The sequence below is a fragment of the Stylophora pistillata genome, chromosome 1 (assembly GCF_964205215.1).
Source record: "Stylophora pistillata chromosome 1, jaStyPist1.2, whole genome shotgun sequence".
NCBI lineage: Eukaryota > Metazoa > Cnidaria > Anthozoa > Scleractinia > Pocilloporidae > Stylophora > Stylophora pistillata.
The window spans coordinates 56,934,614-56,949,940 of NC_142519.1; the positions used below are offsets into that span (position 1 = coordinate 56,934,614).

The 15,327-nt window shown below is 37.6% G+C and overlaps 1 protein-coding gene across 1 annotated transcript; it reads right to left on the reverse strand.

Annotated features, from left to right (window-relative positions):
* Window positions 1-293: 293 nt before the first annotated feature.
* LOC111343716 (M-phase inducer phosphatase-like) lies at window positions 294-14,811 on the reverse strand. The gene is made up of 19 exons (XM_088725037.1): window positions 14,447-14,811; window positions 14,187-14,290; window positions 14,021-14,081; window positions 13,439-13,465; window positions 11,922-11,955; window positions 11,514-11,726; window positions 9,726-9,857; window positions 8,923-8,991; window positions 8,503-8,544; window positions 7,997-8,128; window positions 6,995-7,044; window positions 5,222-5,276; window positions 4,574-4,664; window positions 4,150-4,181; window positions 3,925-3,987; window positions 3,355-3,447; window positions 2,613-2,743; window positions 2,151-2,268; window positions 294-1,282 (listed from the first exon to the last, which is right to left on the reverse strand). The coding sequence occupies exons 1-19, from the start codon at window positions 14,575-14,577 to the stop codon at window positions 1,142-1,144; spliced, it is 1,719 nt and encodes a 572-aa protein (XP_088581163.1). The 5' UTR covers window positions 14,578-14,811; the 3' UTR covers window positions 294-1,141.
* Between the last annotated feature and the right edge of the window lie 516 nt (window positions 14,812-15,327).

Consider the following 15,327-nt stretch of genomic DNA (forward strand, 5'->3'; position numbering starts at 1 on the left):
CGACCATAAGTGTCCAAAATTAGAAATCAGCCGCTACTGTCCAAAATCGGAAATCGGCCACTAGTGTCTAAAGTAGGACAAATTGTCAGGGCCAGATCCAAAGATTTGGTTCTCGGGATTTTCTTTTTTCGGAAATTTCAAGGTACCAATTCTAGGTCGCTTTTATCAGACGCTGAAACTTTTCCTTCAACCTAGTCTGAGTATAAATATCATTCCGCATTTTTGGATCCTGTTTTGCTCAGGAAGAGCCAGACCGAGGGTGAATTTTGCCGGAAATTTCCACTTCCCTCCAATTTTATCCAAGGTAAATACTTTATTTTGGTTTCTAGCAAGGAGTTATTTACAAAGTTCTTCACAATAAATACTACGATACAATAGCGCTGAGAAAAGAATTCTGCGTTTGTCATAAAACAGAAAAGAAAGCATAAGAAAAACGAAAGTGGTACAACGGAAATAATCACCAGACAGTCCAGTCGTGAATTTATTTGGCTACAGAAAATTCCTTAATAACTACTCGAGGTAAGTCAAAGGAGAATCTAGCGCCCGAGAAAATCCCTGACCACAACCGGTGCACGCTGAGTACACTTCGTCTGTTTCAATTTATAGCGAACCGTTGAGATTCTTTAAGTTCAATCAAAAGAGCTCGCTGATCGCGTTAAGTCTATGTAAAGCATAATTATCAATATAATTATATTTGACAAAAAATGATCTTGTAAAATTTAATCTAAATTATGTGATTAGGCCATGTTTGTTTAGCTCACTATCAAACGATTCCAACAGAAAAAATATGAGAAGCTATTTCGTTGAAGGAATGAGGAAATTTCCAATTGAAAGCTAGAAAACAAGAATTGAACTGGCCCCACTTGTTCAAAGGGCGGATAATGCCGTCCAGCCGACAGGTGTCAAAAATGTGCTGTGCTATCCACCGGATAGGGATTTATCCAGTGGATAGCGTCATCCAACCTTCAAACAACCGGGGCCTGGATTATAAATAAATTAATGGACTGAAAGAATACGGTTTTGCCTAGAGAGGGGACGATATTTGTATTACAAAATCAATTTAGAGGCGAGAGGGATTTTCGTAGAATTGAGAACAGATTGATTAAGAGATTAAAACCACAACGAAGGCGATCCGAGCAATCTAGCGTTTATATCCTAATCCCGGTCGAAATCCTTTTGTGAGAATGTTTCCGTCTGATTTCGATCTCTTCGAGAACAGCTTTAAGTCTTGTGCGTGTTTTTCATCTGACATTCGCAAGTAGCATTGGGGGTCACAATGTTCCTGAAAAAAAAAAAAAAAGAAAAAAAGGCTGAAACAACAACGCCTGGAGCATGTTATTTCCATTTGTGAGCGGTGCGGGAGAGGACGCACCAACGTCATACAGTTAGTCTTTCTTTCTTGCTGAGTCCAGCAGCTTAGAGTGCTCTCAAATTCTAAAGTCAAAACAGCAGAGTTTTTCTTACGCCTAACGCACCACAGCAAGTTACTCTTTTTCTGTAGCGTTCCAACTTGATTGCGGATGAGTTTCAGCCAGAATCACAGTCAGTCTGATTCACATCACGCAATGAGGTTCCCAGAGGAGCGGTGACATTAATATTCAGCACCGCGTTTACGCGAAACGTGAACGGTAAGAGTGACCACGTGACCTTATTTCCCCCGCCATTTTTTTCAAGCTTTCCGGTTGCGCTCTGCCGTTTCCACGTGAAAGTAATCTGTTTCGCGTTGTCCGTTTACGTAAGATTTTCTTAGTAGAAATTAATTGCTGGAAAAAGAGCACCAAAACTATTCCTTGTAAAAGTAGTACAAGGGCGCTTTCAAATCGACCATGACGTGAGCTCACGCGAAATAACGTTTCACGCTATTTTACGTGAAACGTGAAAGGGCAGGCTGACGTTTACCGTTTCATGGTGCTGACTCTCACTAAACAAACAGACTCTGCGAATTTGAGAAGTGTAAGCTTAAGTTGTTTACGATTCCAGCTCAACTGTATGCGAGGTCCTAACGAGTGTATGACTTAGAAGTACAAAACGATGACTCCCACCGAGCCGTAAACACAGACCTCCTCAATCCGCTCATTTTTTAACCCGTTACATGGAACTATCAATCAATCCCACGAGAGCTCAGGAACATCAACAAAAACGTGACTGACCTTGCACTTCGCAAAAAATGCTTTGTAACCGCCCTCTATGAGGTACAGTTCAGGGTAAAACAGCTTTGGATACACCTGGTAGTGAACATCACGGTCCCTGTTCCGTAAGAAACGAGACCTAAAAAGAAAACGGCACACGTGAAATTTTCAAAGAAACATGGAAAAGGATCCGAGATTATATTGGTTTTGCCCCAGTGCACTCTATAGTTGGTCTAAGAAAGCTCTCTCTTTTGTCTCCACCAATCAGATGCCAACTTAACCAATCGCGACACGGTCACTTTTTTCCCGCGCTTTTGAAAGCGCGGGAAGGCGACACTGACGACACAGTTGCAAGACCACTGTATGACTAAACTTCCAACAACAGCATTCTTTCGACGCGGACGATCTTACGTTTCTATTCTAGAGTTCAAACACTGAAGTAAAGAATGCCAATCAAAGCAAACACTCTGAAACAGTACTCACATATCTGGTCCTCTCTTGGATGAAAATTCACAGTGAAATATCAAAATTGTTTTCTTTCCCGTTAAGCTTCTCTTCGGCTTTTCAATGAATTCACTCTCAATTTCCTCCTTAGTGTAAATATTTCTCGCACCCTGTGGAAAGTGAAATGGAGCATAAATGACACCAAGACATTTAGCTATGCTGTTGTTGACTCAGGTGACAATGCGCTATGTGGGAGGCAAAAACCTGGAGAACGCTAAGAGTAGCCAATTGCTCGGCGCGCCAAAGTATTACAAAGCTTTGGTACTTACCTGTTAGATCCAAAAACCAAGGCAATTAAACCAAAAATGTTTAAACAAGGATAAACAGAGTTCGTAATCACTTTTATAAAATTGTAAACTTGAACCAGATGTCTTTCTCTTTTATTTCCATTTTCCAAACACGAGGAAGCGTCTAAGATTACAAGATCTTAGTAAAGGAGCGCTTGTCGAGGGGCCAGCTTCTCAGTTAAAAATGTTTCGATTGCACCATCCAAGTTTTAACAAACGTAAATCAGAAGAACTTTAACCACATAAAAGTCTATACCGTAAGTACTGTAAAGTACTTCTTACAGCATTTTCCTGAGAGTTTGCCTTTATTTACAAATTTCCAATTTGAAAGTTCTATTAAGAATTAAAGACTCCATACAAGTGCCGTATGCACTATGAATAACGTACTGTAAACGTCATTGTTTCAACAAAGACAGTATCTATGATGTACTTACCTTTATGTGACCTGCATTGTACTCGTAAGGGTAGCGGCAATCAATGATATGAGCCTCCACTTCAGGAAACTCATCATCCAAGACACGCGCAACCTGAAAGAAACCGCAAAAGGCATTATAACGCATTTTCGCTGAGTATTGTTAAACCAATTGGGGAAAATGGAGAGGTGGTGTGCTTTCAAGCTGTCAGAAACATTGTATAACAAGAGTTTCAAACATACACACAAAATAATACGTTGCCGCGTTTTATTTTTTTGATGAAGCACAAAACATTATGGTACATCAACAGGATACTGTATTTAAATAGGCTTCGTGTTAAAAAAGTCTCGACTTTTTCTTTCCCCTTTTTGTTTCCTTCAGCAGATTTTTCATCGATGTTTCAATTTTTATTTTTCGTATATTTTACGTGACAATGATTATTACTTATTTTTTCCACTGCAATTTTGCGCGGGAAAAATTTGGCGCAGACTGACCAAAATCGAACTCCTCGCTTTAGCCTGACATTCAACCGCTGTGTTTCTGAGAAGGAAGCTTAAACGCTACCTGGTGTATAGCAAAACCTCAAATTACCGTTTCTGGAGAAAGATATTTCAAGTCTTTATATTGTCCCGGTATCAACGGCAAAGTGTATGGCTGTAATAAAAACAAAAATAGAAAATAAACACGCATTTGAGGAATAATATATACAAACAAAGGTTTTACGTAAATATTACTCTTTCAAAACAATGCAAACATACAGCGAAGGGCTATTAAATTGTGCACTGAAGAAAAAAACATTAAAATCTTTAAACTTACCCCACTAAAATCTCCAACAACGTCTTTGTTAGCTACAGAAAGGCAAAGAACAAGCAGACAACTTTGTCAGGTTAAAATAATCTTGCACTTACAACAAAGATAATTATTAAGTTGTTAAAGTTCCTGTGTATTCGCCTATGTAGAAAGGAAGATGTGATGGAACTCGTAGTTTTTCAGAGAAAAGTGAAATCATAAAGAATCAAAAGGAACCTCGCTAAATATGTTGTACTAATTCACACGCTAAACAAATTTAAAATTGTGCTGATAAAAAGAACGCATGCACAAGTCTCAAGCGAGGGTCAGTAAGAAAGGTGACTTTTCAGACATTTTTGTTTTGTTCGTTCAATGGGCTTTCCACACTGACTACCGATAATGATCATTTGTATTAGAACCTATTTCAAGTGGCTAAATGCTTAATTCTTACTTGACGCATCCAGCAGGTTTCCCAGGTCATGTTCAAATGTTGCAGACTGTGAGCGCCGTATCAAGTAGGTTGGAACTTCACCTAGTCTGGTCTGTAGTGGTGTTGGTTGAAAAAAAAAAAAAAAAAAAAAAAAAAAAAAAACCATATTGAAAACCGGTCATTGGACATGAGCCTAAGGAGTCACGGAAAATGCTTGGCATGCTTTTGACAAGATTAGTATGCATTTGCTGTCAATAAAAAGGCTGATATTGGGTTTTGAAAATGTGGATATGAATTTGATATCAGTTAACACTAAATGACAAAAGCGCTGACGTGAAGTCCTAGGAGCTGGAGAGTATTTAACGATAAGGTAACCAACTGTTTGGAATAATGATTACGAAGTAAGTTACTAAAATGACTGCATTTCAGTTTATTATTTTATTTATTCTTTGGACACATCATGCCATTGCCTGGCAATAAAAATCTATTGTGTACCATCCAAGGTTTGAAATAAATTTGTAACCTTCTACTGTGGTGCCGATGTCGCACTAAATCATTGACTTATCAAATCAGAACAGAAAATATTTTCAGCTGATTATTACTGCCGAGTCTTTGAACAAACAAAACCTTCATACAAAACAACACATATACATATACCAGTTCACCTACCATGTCAAGTCGTGATGGATGATCACTCCCTTCAATGACAGACATGCACCTTTGTCTTTGGTAAAAAAATAAAGCAAGACAAAATTAATTAAAAAGGCAATTGAGTATTTCGAGCTGTCAAAAAAGAGCAGATAGCCTGTCAAAACTGCCTGCTATCCTTAATCCACTGCTTTAACTTCCCTTTACCATAACTACAGTTGAACCTGTATCGAGTGGCACCGCCGTGTTGAGCGGTCACCCTGTATAAAGCACTTGTTGCCAAAGTCCTGAATTTGTTTCCCCTTAATCACTGTAATGTTCACCTCTATTTAGTGGTCTCCCTTACTCTTTACTAAGTCCCAACTGCATTTTTTCAATGTCCTCCCCCAATATTGAACAGTGAGCAGAATTATTCAAATGAAACTAAGAATAATCGTTAAGTAATTTTTTATCCGTGTTTCTCTCCCTAAATCAAAGTAAGTAGTATTTCAAGCAAGATTCTGTACATTTAAGTGGTCAAAAGTCCTTTTTACAGTTGTGGGCTTGGTGGCCAAGCCTTTGAACAGGAGTGAGGCTAAGGGTGACCCTGTTGTGATAGAGACCTGTATGTACTTAGCATGATAACAAAGAAATTTGCATTTGAAAAGCAGCTACATCTCTATCATAACAAGGTCACCCTTTAGCCTCGCTCCTGTTCAAAGGCTTGGCCACCAAGCCCACAACTGTAAAAAGGACTAATATGGCATATAGTGGCATTGTTTATCATTTTTATGTAATACCCCCCCCCCCCCCCATAATCTATGGAGCCTGTATTTAAGTAATCAACCTGTAAAAAGCAATCACCCTACCATTCCCCATGGCTGACTGCTTAAAAACAGGTTCAACTGTACTGATGAAAAGTCATGACCATTGCAATAACATCAAAGAAATTTGCACAGCAACTATTTCCCAGTTTTGGGTCAAATCTGCCAGTAACAGGTTTACATGTATGAATGAATTTCTCATTCAGGCTTTTCTTTAAAGGCTCATGCAAACTTCATGGAAAACCTGGGAAATTTTAAGAGAATAATTTCCTGTCTTATGAGTTATTGGTATCTGGCAAAAACTAAAACATACTATCAACAACAACCCAATTGTCTACCATTTCCTAATTGCCGTTTACTTTCAAACTTATTGACAGCCCTGAGTGTGCATAAATAATATACTGAAAAGAAGCACCTTTCATTGAGTAAGAATAATTAACAACTATTCACTGAAATGGAGGTGGTTAGCAGTGGATATTTACTGAGCCACGAAGCGGCGAGGTAAATATCCACTGCTAACTACCAACACTGAGGTGAATAGTTGTTTTAGTATATACTAAAACAGTGAGATAATATACACCACCAAAATTTGATTTTAATTCATCCATTCCAGCAACAATTCCAACATTTTCACACGCAGAAGTGAACAAGTGAGGTTACACAAGATTAATTTGCATTTGTAAACAAAACCCTTCTCATTGCTTTTTATCGATAAACTCCGGGTTAAAAACTTACACCACTACCTTTAAACACGGCCAAACCAAATTTAGTTGCTTTCTTTGTGTTTTCAGGGACTGCTTCATCGTTAATTTGAGTGATTTCTTCACTTAACACGGATGCAAACGGGGATGCCATTTTTACCCGAGTTGCTTGGAGGTAAATAGCAAAGGATATTCGGAGTTTGACAAGCCAATCAGAGTGCGCCTTGAACGCTATCCACATTTTTAGTATATACTAACAAATCATATAACCAGCAGTTGATAATACACACCTTAGTCTTTTCTTGAGATTAGGACTTGGGTCTCTTGGAGGGTTAGGTCTCTGAGAGATAAGCAAAAAAAGGCAAAAGATTTGTATGGATGAACAAATAATTTGTTTCATGAATGTTTTAATCATTGGTCTCACTACAAACTGTGCATGTCAAGTCACTTTCAATATTATTGCAGATTACAATGTTTTAACTGCTAAACTGCAAGTCTTTGTCATGCGGCAAAATTCCTTTTCTTTCAGTCCTTACTGTATCTCTCCTTGTACAATGTTAAGCAGTTTCATTAATAGGGACCTTAAGAAACCACGACGGCAACACCAAGGAAGACTTCGATTCAAAAATGAATTTCTGCAATTAGTTAGAATTTCAAAAATGGCTGCAGGAGCTTACTGTCTCGTAGAGCACCACAGCTCAACTTCAGCATGATGTGTAAAGTAGCCGTTGAGTTCTAAATGGACATTAAAATAATTTGCCGTCGCGGTTTCGGTTCGCAGACGACGCAAATTTTGGCGATTTCACATTGTTGTTTTGCATAGGACGGCTAAGAAATGTACAAAGTTTCAAAACACAAATGCTGAGCTATTGTTCTGCCAATTAGATCTCTTGTTTTTCCATATCCTCGTTGCCGTCGCCGTTGTGGTTTCTTAAGGTCCCTATTGTTTTCAGCAGGAGGGCAACTCAGGTTTTCACAGGCCTGCAAAACTTTTTGAACTGAACTTCTTTAAAAGATAAACTTTCCTCTAGATCATCAAATCAGGCGGGCAAAACTGTCCTCACAACTGGTCAGTTTGCCCAGTGCCCAGCCATTAATGAAACCCCTCAATGTTGCCCCCTTTCCTCTCTGTTTGTACAACACTAAATGGGAAAGAGGGAGTATTCTGTTACACATGGCCTCCATCTCTTAATACTTCCTTTTAAAGTGGTTACACAAACATAATTTGTGTAAAATAATTGTCATGGATTGTAGACCATTAATTAACTAAGTTGACAAGGGTAACATAGTACCTTCAGAGCAAAGGATTTTGACCTCTGTCTCATGGCACATCTTTCTATTGTTGGGCTCTCTGATGAAACAGAGTGAGCTCTATCTCTTCTAGCATCAAACAAATCTCTTGGTTTATAGCCTGGCTCTGAAGCCTACCACAGAGAACAAAATGAAATTACTGTCTGGATACAATTAGTACAAGGTATTTTAAGATTTAGTCTTTAATTCAAGACGACTTTCATAGCTGTTGGATTGGATTCTCTTGCTTGAAGAGACCAGGAAGAATTAGGAAAGTCTCCCTTTTGAAGTGCTTGTTTGTCTCAATCCCCCACCCCTCCCCCCCATCAACAAAATCTGGTCAAAATTATCTCAGTTTGAAAACTTTGAAGAGAAAAGATGAGGTCAAACTGGACAAAGACTGGTAACAAAGAAGAGGTTCCATGTGAGTTTGAACAGGAAACAATTCTTATTAATAAAATTTCTTAAAAATACTCACAAAACACAGTTGGAAAATAGTATTTCATACCTTTGGTGTATCTTTGGAGGGGTCCCTTATTTCACCCGCCTCCTGTCAAGACAATAAAAAAAACATTTTATTAGACACTTACTCTATAGGTAACCTTTACATTGGTAAGAGGCATGCAATCCAATTTGCCCTTATCTGTCATGAAATATACCTATCAAGATTTGGACTTGCAGCAGGTGTCATAAGGATGTATTTAAAAACCACAAATTTTTCAATAACATAAGCAACAAAAAAAGTGCAGGAATTATCAATCCTGACGAAAAGAATGAAGCTTTTTCAACAGTGGCCACAAAACTTTTTTCAACCCAATGAAATTACTGACAGAGGTAATTCCACTTTATTCTGCTGGCTAGATTGCACAAGTTACAAAATAGGAAAAAAAGAAAAAAAAACAGACCCATAGACTTTCACATAACAAACCTCCTCTTTAGCCAATAATGGTGCACTAACAAGTTCTGTAATTCCAGATGGAACCTCTAAGCTATTTTCCTGTGAACAAGGTAAAACCAGACAAGACTGTTTCAAATTCCTGAAATCTGGACTACATATCAAACCAGGTTGACATAATTTTAATTGAATTTACTTTCAACCACAAAATAATTCTACAGTATGGTTCAAACACATGTTGAAAGCCCCTCAAAACTTGTTCCTCGAATCTTAATCCTGGGAAACTTTGACAATAGAGGCTCACTCAGGTAAAGTTTAAAGACATGAGGTCACTGGAGAAATTATCAAGGCCCCTAATGAATTTATACTTTGTAAATGCTTGGAAAGTGGGGTAATGTTGCAGTAGTGTCAGAACACATGCCTCCCCTTGTTGTTGCCTTTGTTCCATCCCTGCAACTGGAATCACATGTGGGTTGAGTTTATCACTGGTTCACATTCCTTACTCCAAGCATTTTTCTCTGGGTAATCAGTGTTATTGGTAAGTGCTAACTGTTGGCGAAGTTCGCCAGATGAAAAGTGGCGGTTGCTAACTGGATATTTGGCCGGCAGTTGTTCATAATTGTTCACAACCTTTGAGCCACCTCACACAAAATTTCAGCCAGTAGGGTAAATTCTTAGCTAAAACCCTGTGTAATCAGGTTTTCCTCTCTCGACAAAAACTAACATTCCAAATTCCAATTTGACCTGGACACAGTGGACAGAAAGTGACACCTTGTAGAATTTCCACAGCTAAATTATCATGAAAATTATCACAGAACTATTATATTATCATGTACCTCTTTAGACTGTTCCTGGACTAGGTCATCAATAAATCCATCGTCATCACCATCTAACTTGAAATCAAAGTCACCTCCACTATCTTGACTATCACACTCAGATGGAGAAGGTGGGACATGGGATTCCTGTGACTGGACCAGTAAAGAAAAAAATTATAATAATAAACACATATGAAATTGTTTTGCCACAAGGACATGGGATTCCTGTGACTGGACCAGTAAAGAAAAAAATTATAATAATAAACACATATGAAATTGTTTTGCCACAAGGACATGGGATTCCTGTGACTGGACCAGTAAAGAAAAAAATTATAATAATAAACACATATGAAATTGTTTTGCCTCAAGGACATGGGATTCCTGTGACTGGACCAGTAAAGAAAAAAATTATAATAATAAACACATACATATATGAAATTGTTTTGCCACAAGGACATGGGATTCCTGTGACTGGACCACTAAAGAGAAAAATTATAATAATAAACACATATGAAATTGTTTTGCCACAAGGACATGGGATTCCTGTGACTGGACCAGTAAAGAAAAAAATTATAGTAATAAACACATATGAAATTGTTTTGCCACAAGGACATGGGATTCCTGTGAATGGACCTACAAGTAACTAAATCTATTGTAATAAACACATTTGAAAATGTTTTGCCACAAGTAAGTGACCTACATTGTACAAGCGTTAGAAATTCCATTTTTTAAGTGAATATGAATTGACATAAAACTGATGCTCTATTCCTCATTTAACTTTAAAAGCTTGACACTAACTTTTCAACTTACTAGCCAGCCATGTGGCTAGTGACATTTTAGATGTTAAGACAATTTCAGTTTGTTAACTAGCCAAACTGGCTGGTGGAAATTGAAAACCACTAGCCAAACTGGACTTCAACTAGTCTGTGGCTAGTTGGCTACTGTTAAGTGTAGAGCCCTGTATGGGAATAGAGATGATTTGGAAGGACAATCTAAAACTCTAACAGAAGTTACTTAGGTATGTTTTCAAAGCACTCCCTCCATGTTTTCTTCACTTCTGAATCAATGAGACTAGAATCATATTACTGCTGAATAATTTGTTACTTATCAGTCACATTGCTTGTTGAAAATTCAAACTATAGCACACAATAGTCCTGAAAAGAAATTTCCCTCTCTAATGAAGCATGATTTGAATGTGATTAATGGAATGCAAGTGAAAATGTGTCAGAACAGCAAAAAGAGGTAATCCTCCCGGTTAGCTCAATTGGTTAAGCGCCGGACTGTTGTGCGGGAGGTTGAGGGTTCGAGCCCCGGCCAGACCAACACTCAGGGTCTTAAAATAATTGAGAAGAATATGCTACCTTTCTATAACATCGATCAAGAAATGGTTAAATATTCTAGTCTTCTCAGATAGGGACGAATAAATGGAGGTCCCGTCTCCTGCATCTATTAATTAGTTAATTTGGTTAGGCAGGGGACGCTAAAGAACCCACTTCACGAGATTACTGTGATGTGGTCTGGCCTGGTTACTGGGAATTGGGGGGAGGGGGCATCTGTTATATTCGCTTTCATTTGATTGTAAACTGCTTAGCAGTCTGGTAAAGTCCCCGTACAGTGTTGTAAAGCACCATGAGTTCAAGATATGAGCACCATATAAATACAAGTTATAATAATAATAATAATAATAATAATAATAATAATAATAAAATATTCTGTTGTACTTTAATACCTTACTGTAGTTAAATTAAGGTTAACATAGTTTAACAAGCTCTCTCCACCAATATTAAGAAAAAAAAGTTAAGATTTTACCCATGGTGAAGGTTCAGAAAGAGATCTCCCAGGTATATTATATTCTGACAATTTCCTTCCACCAACTGTACCCTTAGGTCGGGCAAACTTGAATTCTCTGTTCTCCAACGTGAAAACACTTCCTGCAGACTTTGCATCAGCATCATGGATGGCACTTACGTGTAATTCAATGTTCTCTTTGTTTTCATTATAAGGATCCCCTTCACTTTTGACCTAATTGGTAGAAGGTCAATCATTAAAAGTATCAAGTAGAACAAAGCAATAAACAGGAAAAAGTCTTTGCTAAAAAAAAAAAAAAAAAATCATAATTTAAAATTTGAAAACAATCATTAACAAGATGCATTTTCACCCCATTTAATATTTGAATTGAGGAAGAAAAAACACACCTAGCTATTGCAATGTACTTACTGGCAGTGAGTTCCACCTCTTGAATGGAGGTTTCCTAGAAAAACAATTAAAATATTTTTGGACAAACCTTCCATAGCTAATTCAGCTATGGGGGGGTTTATTTGATATCTTGCATAGTGGTCTTAAGTCTAAGGAAAAACTTGCTGGTATAGAGAGGATGCCAAATTGCCCTTCGTGCGACTAAAATCTTTGTCTCACTCAAGCGTAAGTCAAGTGAAATAAAAAACTACACCCTCTAAACTCAAGATTAAGTGACTTAAATTTTATTTTTGTAAATTACTGTAGTATAGCTTAGAAATATAACACAATGCAATTGGTACAGGACATTTTTCAATTATTCAAGTACTGTTATTTGTCTTGTGGGTTTGTTTGTGTATTTCATATTGACATTTAAAACAATATCCTCTATTTGGAGCCAAAATATACAGATATTTGTCTGTGGATATTACTTGTTCCCAGATGCAAAGCTCCATGAAAACTGTGAGTTGTGAAGAAAACCTTATTTCTCCTACAATAGGTCTTAAAATTCAATTCAAGATAAGAAAGAATTTTGTAGTTGTTACAGAAGAAGGGACAACTGTTTCTTCATGAAGTAATACCAGAGAACACTGAAAGTAAACATTCCACACAGCAAATGGTAAGCTGTTTGGAAACATTTTTACTGCATGTTGCAAAATACTTGAAGTATAATAAACACAGTAGCCTCCATTTGGTGCAAAAATATGGCTCATCCTCGGTGTAAAAACCTGTGAAGCTCACGAGTGGCATAAAACAAAGACAACAAAACATTAAAAACAATAGCGTACAGCAAAACAATACCTCATGAAACAAAGAAAACCTGGTCAGGTTTTACACCGAGGATGACCCAAAAATATGCTCATATATTTGTCCTTGGACATTATCTGTTCTTCGTAGATCACAGTTTCCCTTGAGCTTTGCTCTCACAAAACTGTTAACTTCTCAGAACAGATAATGCCTGCAGACAAATACAAGTGTAAATTCTCAAGCCAGAGAGAGGCTATTGTCTATTTAGTTAAATGCAGTAAAATTTAGCCAGCCCACTTAATCATGAAAGTTACTTGCAAGCTGTTCAACATTTACATGAAGAACACTGCCAGGTAATTTTAGATTTTAAATGACAATAACACCGACAAAAAATGAACAGACACAATCATGAATCAAATTTCCAGTCCCTTTGCTTCTGCTCAACCACAAAATTTGCCCTTGAGGTACATTTAACATAAACTGATTGATCGTGGCCCAAATGTATTCAGCTTTTCTAATTCATCAAATTTCCCTAACAATAAGGGCACACGTGTATCGAGGAACAGCTGCGCCGAAATTCATGACTTTAAATCATCTGACATTCCAGAATAACGCGTGCAAACTAAAACAGTGTTTAAAACTTATTAACTGAAGGTTACTTCAACAAAAACAGGTGTTTAAAATCTTCGAAAGAAATAAGCTCTCTAATTATTCGCTGGGCTTTCGATAAAAAAAAAATAAACAAAACAAACCTTAACTTTTTCTTTTCGGCGTTTGCCCTAGGAACAGAAAGCAAGAGATAATTGAAAAACTGCACTACCAAACTCAGAATTTCACGGGGGAAAGAGGAACATGGATATGTAAAGCGAACGTGCTAAATCACACGAAAGGCAATGAAGTGCTTCGTGAGACTTCGATGGCGGAAGAAATAAAGGCACTTGAGGTTTTTACCGGTCAAAAACTCACTAGTATATTCTGTCATGCAAAGTACATGCACACCACGTTTTAGTTTAGGAGGTTTTGAATATAATCAGAAATATTACAACTAAGGTTGAAAAATACCATGATACGCCACTGTTATAGGGATTATTTACTTGCTTTGCGAATTGTTTGACCTATTAAAATTTTAATTCAATTCTACAGGAATCTAGACGTTCCCGCATTTTATTCTCTTCTGTAAACTCTCATCATCATTATCATTGAGATATTAGTCCATGTCTACGCGATGGAACCAATAAAATGAAAGAATAAACGACATTTTCACATGAAGCTTTGTTCACAGGCTTAGTTGTTGCATGAAATGATGCAAAAATTACACCAGAAGTTATGCTTACTTTAGCATTTCCGTCGAAGGTGAGTCAAGTAAAAATCCTGACGGAGAATCGGGACAGTAACCTAGTGGAAAGAGTACAGTGATGACGGTCATGATTATTCTTAATTTCACAAGTAATCAGACTGTATAAGCTTAATTGTTTAGCAAAATTAAATTCTTTGTAGTACCTGACTCGTTGGAGGCTGTCGAAAGCGACCTCTGAAAACCCGCGGTTGGCGTTGAAGGATCATTTAAGGACAACGATAGCTTTCTTTTGGGAGTCCTTCCCAAGCTGAAACAAAATAGGGGAAATATTTTGATCAATATATCATAAAATACAACATTTTAAACCAAACTAAGGCCGTTCGAAATGTACATCAAATACCGCCATAAAGCTTACTTGAAAGCTAACATCACGCTCAAATATTCACCGAAACTACGAGTTTACCTGTTCTCAAAATTCATTGTTAACTCTGTTACGGGAGAGAGTACAGCATTAGGAGCTACTTCCAGCGAGTTTTTTCTTCGTGAGATTTCTAATTCGAGGTAGCTTCCAGCTCTTGGTTTCATCCCGGCCATGTTGGAAATTTGAGATGGCGTCCTGTAGCTGTACCTGTACCTAGAGTGCCCAAAACGAAATTTTTCGTGGGAGAAAACGGCCACGTGCGGCTGATGAAGCGTCCAGAAAGAGTGTAAAAAGATTATAAGGTGATTCTAAACTACTGATACATAAGCTTGGCGAGAAAGTAAGGGAGACGGTGAAGTACAGAGGCACGACTTTTCAAACTTTCCCCCGCATTTGCATGCTGAAAACATTGTGTTGGTTGCCAACCAATCATATTGCAGGAATTTGCATCATTTAGTGGTTTCCTGGGAATCTCATTTTCGTTTTCCCGCTCCGTTACACTTCCGGCTAGCCTCGAGTTGGAACACAAGAAAAACGAACGTGAAACGGAAGTTGCATATTAAAGATTTAAGTTTTAATTTTTCATGCTACTGTCATGTTTTGAAGTTAAATAGATGATTAGAACAGTTTCTAGTTGCGTCAAACGACACTTGTCCTTGCGATTTTTCAGTGTCGCGTAATCGAAAGCGATTGGGTTGTCACGAGACAAAAAAAAAAAGGAAAACTGTGCGTGTGCTGACCATAACAAGATCATGACCAAACCACGCATTAAGTTCATGCAAATATCGGAGACCTGTAGGGAGAGTTTAAGTTTAAGTTTAGCAAACAGAGAGTCTCCGTGAATTTTGAAATTTAACTTCTAATCGGCTTTCTGAAGTTAGGGTTCCCCCCCCTCCAAAAAAAAAAAAAAAAAGAAGAAGAAG